Source organism: Mangifera indica, chromosome 18 (assembly GCF_011075055.1).
Source record: "Mangifera indica cultivar Alphonso chromosome 18, CATAS_Mindica_2.1, whole genome shotgun sequence".
Lineage (NCBI taxonomy): Eukaryota > Viridiplantae > Streptophyta > Magnoliopsida > Sapindales > Anacardiaceae > Mangifera > Mangifera indica.
The window spans coordinates 10,011,891-10,017,283 of NC_058154.1; the positions used below are offsets into that span (position 1 = coordinate 10,011,891).

Sequence of the window (5,393 nt, forward strand, 5' to 3'; positions counted from 1 at the left end):
GGTCTGCCTACAATAGCCAAAGAATTCCCTTTTTTCTAATAAAATGACTCAATTTTTTTTCTTGAAAAGGCCAAACTTTTTTATTTTCCCATTGATGAAATCAAATTTTTCAATTTTTCTAATAAAGGGATCAAAATTTAACTATTTTATATTTAAAGTACCTAACCATCAGGTATCTTTAAATTATGTTAAATAGAAATGACATAACAATTTTTTTGGCTAATAACACTTACATGGACAAGTGATGCAATGAGGTGGACATTGAATCATATAAAGGGGTAACTAATGTAAATCTTGAATAATTCATAATTGTGATGAAAAATAAAAACAAAGATCCATTTGTTGGTTCAATCTTATTTTGACTAAAGAAAACGATAACAACAAACACTAATCAAATGGTAATACAAATAGAAAATTATTATTAAAGGTTAGCAAAATTGGTAGAGTATTAGAATTTTCAAGTATAAGACTTGAGTTTAAACTTCTACCACGTTTATGAAATTCTAAAAAAAAAAAAAAAAAAACTAAGGTGGAAAATTTTATCATATAACTTAAGCAACAATTTGGGTAGTCTATCTCATCCTACTCTCCTCAATGATAGACAACCTAAAGCCCTTGCCCCCAAGAAGTGATACTCACGGTTTCGTTCCTTTACCAATGGTAAACACATTGCCAAGACGAGTTGCAAACTCATGACCTGTGGTATCTTGAATATGGATGGTCTCAAAGCTACCTACATGCTTCTCCCTATTCTTGATTACTCCAACACCACCTCTCTTCACTCCTTTAGTAACCATGACACTATGAGAGTGAAAAAGTTGAGCTTCATGATGACTGAAAATGAAGAAAAGAGAGAGGTAGATTCAAGGGATGAAGTAATAGATTGATGGAGATATGAAACTTTAGTGTTGGGAGTAAATTGTCTGCTATCACGAAGATGAAGATCCAAAAGAGGGTTGAATTTGCATTAACTTCTTTTAATTCAATGTTTGGTTATATGAATTTGAAGATTTAAATACGAATACTAGATAGGTTAAATTTATGGTCGGGTTTTGCCTATTGTGAATAAGATTTGTTCATTTTGGATGGATCTTATGGTTTTTCTAGTAAATAAATTTGAAAAAAGGGACTAATTTGAATATTTAGTGAATTGCAATTGTCTACATCGACTCTAAAATTGTCCACGCTGGTCAAGAATTTTTTTCAATAATCATTTATGAATTAAAAACAAAAATCAATGTCATTAATTTTAATAATGTTACAGGTTAGACTCACTATTGTGTGACGGATTTCAATGGGAAAGACAAAGTTTCATCTCTTCGTTACAAAAAATGATAATTTGATTTCTCTAGATTTTGTTATCTCTATATTGGAAATATATACAAGAAGTGAATGCACAAATTTAGAGTTGAAGAAATGGGAAATAAAGAAAAGACAGAAGTGGAGATGCCAAGTTGAGGCAGAAAAGGGAGAAGGAAACAAAGAGGTAAAGGAAGAAGACTTCTATTTCAAGTGAAGCAGTAAAGAAAGGCAAAGAAAAAATCAGCAATTGGGTCATTGTCATATAAAGGATCCAAGCAACAATGCCAATTATTATTATTATTTTTTTTAACTTAATAAGCAAACCCACTTTAACTTCCAACTCCAAAATTTAACCTAAAAAATTTGTATTGAGTTCTAATTGTTAGAATGATTTAAGGCAACATGGTTTCTCAATATATTATAAACACTTTAATTTTTATTTTTCTTCTCAATTCTATCCTTTGAACTTGGTCTGTATTTTTTTGATTCAGTTCATGAATATGGTCTAACTTTCCTCGGTTAACCATCATTCTCAAATGGTAAGATTGTGAATCAAAAGGCTATGATATTAGAGTAATATTATATATACATATTTTTTTATATATAATTTAGATACGTAAATAATGTATCATCATACGATTTTATTTATATATCCAAATTGTATACTAAAAATATGTACATATAATTTTATATTAATATTATGTTAAAAAGCTTGACTCACCGTGCTTAAACCGCTAGCTATGTTAGAAAACTCAACCCACCAAGCTCTGAGTAACCACCATACTCAAATGAGTCTTGATATAGAAATTTTGGGGCTCTCATACCATATTGGAGTGTTAATCAACACCATCTTCAATATATTTGGAGTTACAATCAAACTAAAATTCCTGATTTATTATATATATATATTTTAAATATTTTTGGAACTTGTATATTCCTATACACTGCCAAGCTTTTTACCATTTTCATCATCAACCAAAACCCTTCTCATAGCCTACCCTACCTATCTATCTAAATACCTTTTCATTCATTCCATCTCTGTGCAATAACTTTTCCTTTTTAATCCTAAGGGGACACTTAGGGTGCTCTTTGGTTGTGTTGGTGAAGTGGGTTTGTTAGTGTTTATCCAATATCTTCATAAGAACCAAGTTTGGTTGTTGGTTTGGTTTAGTTACTGGATAGAGAGGGCTCAATTACCAAAAGCTGATAGCAGAGGGAAGGAAAGAGATGGGTTAGATTAGACTAGTTGGTTTATTTGAGTATTTTTAGGGTGACTTTTTTATGTGTAGATGGTTTGTGTTGGTGTTGGGGTGATGGAAGTGGAAATATTGAATGGCAGGGCCCTTTGGGAGAGGCAAACACAGCAGCAGCAGCAGCAACATCAACAAGAGCAGAAGCAACAGAAGTATCAGGTTTCAGTGTGGTGGCAGTTGCACAATAAGCAACAACAGCAAAACCAAAGCAACAACAACAACCCATTAAGCTTAAGTTTACTTCTGCAATAAAAGCTGGAACAGGAAAATCTCCATAGCCTGACTCTGGATCCTCAAAGGAATCATCATCATCTTCATCTTCATCATCATCAGCAACTTTCCAATTCAACCCATGTAGACCAACAGGAAGAAGAAGCAGATGAAGAAGAAACTGAACCAGAACAACAACAACACTACCAGCTTTTCCTTCCAAGATTAGGCTTAGATTCACAATTCCAACACCACCAACAACAGCAGCAGCAATCCCACAAAAAACGCTCTTTTTCCCCATCTTCTTCTGAAGTCCAATATGCAAGAAAAATGGGGGAGAGTCAGAATCAAGCAGCAACAACAACTTCAAGATTGGGGATAAGAAACAGCGGTGGAGGCGAGATCGTTGAGGTCCAAGGAGGTCACATTGTTCGCTCAACAGGAAGAAAAGACCGCCACAGTAAAGTTTGTACTGCAAAAGGCCCTAGAGATCGCCGTGTTCGGCTCTCAGCTCCTACAGCTATTCAGTTCTACGATGTTCAAGACCGCCTTGGCTACGACCGCCCCAGCAAAGCCGTAGATTGGCTTATCAAGAAAGCAAAAGCGGCCATTGATGAACTTGACCAGCTACCTCCATGGAATCCAGAAACTGTAACTACTAGTATTACCACTACTGAAACAAGAAAAGCTCAACAAAATGAAACAACAAATCAAGATAGAGACTTTCAGTTTCCCAGGAGTTCAGAGGCTGCAATGGGCGGTGGTCGTGGTAGTTCTGATGTTCAAAATCTTAATATGGTTGAAAATCCGAACCAAAGTTCGAGTTTTTTACCACCATCTTTTGACTCAGATTCAATTGCTGATACAATCAGGTCGTTCTTCCCAATGGGTGCTACAGCCGATTCACCTTCATCTATTCAGTTTCAGAGTTACCCACCAGATTTGCTTTCGAGGACTACAAGTCATAGCCAAGATCTAAGGCTTTCGCTCCAGTCATTTCAGGAGCCAAATAGTTTTCTTTCACAGCATCAACCACATCACCAGGCTCATTCTCAACACCAACAACATACCAATGAGCAAGTCCAGATTTTGTTCTCTGGAACAACCCCACTGGGGTTTGATACCTCTTCTGCTGGGTGGTCTGAAACTGAGCAGCAGCATCCCCATCACCACTCTGCAGAAATGTCCAGGTTCCAGAGAATTGTTGCTTGGAATAATAGTGGAGGTGCTGATACTGGTGCAAGTGGAAGTGCTACTCGTGGTCGTGGAGGAGGCTTTATGTTTAATTCACTGCCAACTCAGCCACCACTGCAGCCCTTATTCGGCGGCCAAAGCCAGTTGTTTTTATCTCAGAGGGGACCCCTTCAGTCCAGCAACACGCCTCCAGTTCGTGCTTGGATAGACCAGCCATTTACTTTCACCAATGACCACCAACATCATCATCAAATTCCTCAGCAAACTACCCATCCATCTGTGATATCCGGCATTGAATTCACCTCTTCTGTTGGTGAGTTCTCTGGATTTCTCATTCCAGCACGAATTCAAGGCGAAGACGAGGAACGTGATGGTATTCACAACAGGCCATCTTCTGCTTCCTCTGATTCTCGCCATTGAATGACCTCAAATACCGTAATCCTTGCCCTTTAAAGGTCTTACCTTCAATTCCCACTTTCAAAAATTTGTTCTTTTCAACTGTTATTACCAATTTTTACATAGCTTTTGATTTTAATCATATTTCAGGTCTTCTTGAATCTTTACTAAGAGATTGATGTGGAAGCTGCTTTGATGGATTGAAGACCAGTTAAGAGGGAGATTTGGATCGTTTTTAGTTCAATGGCCTTAACTGTGGAAGAGGAAATCTGGATGGATTTCAGGTTTTTCATTTCTCAGTTGTTTAGCTTCTATAATTCAGTTGATTAGGATTGTATCTTGGTTTTGAGTGAACTCTTAGAGCTCAACTGTGTTTGTTTTCTGTTGGCTTTCTATGTGTTCATGTTGCCAGACTTTTTTTTGCTATGGTTGTTTGTGTTTTTCCTTCTGTTGCTAGTTTGCTATTAAGAAACAAATTTGGTTTGTGGTTTGTTATAGTGTTGATTTGATATGTTGCTCAATTGGAACAAACTTGATCAGCAGAATCTGGCACTGTTTCTATAATTCTAATGGAATAAGGGTAGCCACAAATCAATTGATATAGAAAATTTGATAGTGTTTTTACTCAGTTAACCATACTGTATTTTTTTATCTGGGAACAAAATGAGAGAAGCAAATTAATGCCCTTTTTCCTTTGTTTAGAAATGGTCCATTTCTCATCATATGAAGGATAGAGTTCTGTTCGTGATTGGTTTGTTGCTTTACTGCTTTTCCAATGCCTCAATAACTTTCTTAAACCTGCAAAAAGAATTGAAATAGCACTGGCCTTTTACATCTCTATCATGCCCATGATTTTGGGAGCATACATTGATAAGTCATTTTCCGTGAATAGTAGAAGTTGCTGGGGAAGGAGTGGATTGGACATTTTCCAGAACTACTTCTTCTGTGTAAAAGATTGAAATTTTGTAGTGTCATGTACTTTTTATATTGCTGCTCTTAGCTTCTCAAGTATGCTCGATGAATGTTAACTGGTAGCTA

The 5,393-nt window shown here is 36.2% G+C and overlaps 1 protein-coding gene across 2 annotated transcripts; it reads left to right on the forward strand.

The window, feature by feature from the left end:
- The first annotated feature begins 2,176 nt into the window (after positions 1-2,176).
- LOC123201364 (transcription factor TCP4-like) lies at positions 2,177-4,845 on the forward strand. Of its 2 annotated transcripts, none has more exons than XM_044616839.1 (2): positions 2,177-4,272; positions 4,506-4,845. In XM_044616839.1, the coding sequence occupies exons 1-2, from the start codon at positions 3,096-3,098 to the stop codon at positions 4,532-4,534; spliced, it is 1,206 nt and encodes a 401-aa protein (XP_044472774.1). In that variant the 5' UTR covers positions 2,177-3,095; the 3' UTR covers positions 4,535-4,845. The 2 variants fall into 2 exon arrangements, with proteins under 2 accessions (XP_044472774.1, XP_044472773.1); XM_044616838.1 differs by having other exon boundaries at positions 2,192-4,414.
- Positions 4,846-5,393: the final 548 nt, after the last annotated feature.

Bases quoted from the DNA above. Each gene is read 5' to 3' on its own strand.
- LOC123201364 (XM_044616838.1), top strand. From the start codon at position 3,096: ATGGGGGAGAGTCAGAATCAAGCAGCAACAACAACTTCAAGATTGGGG.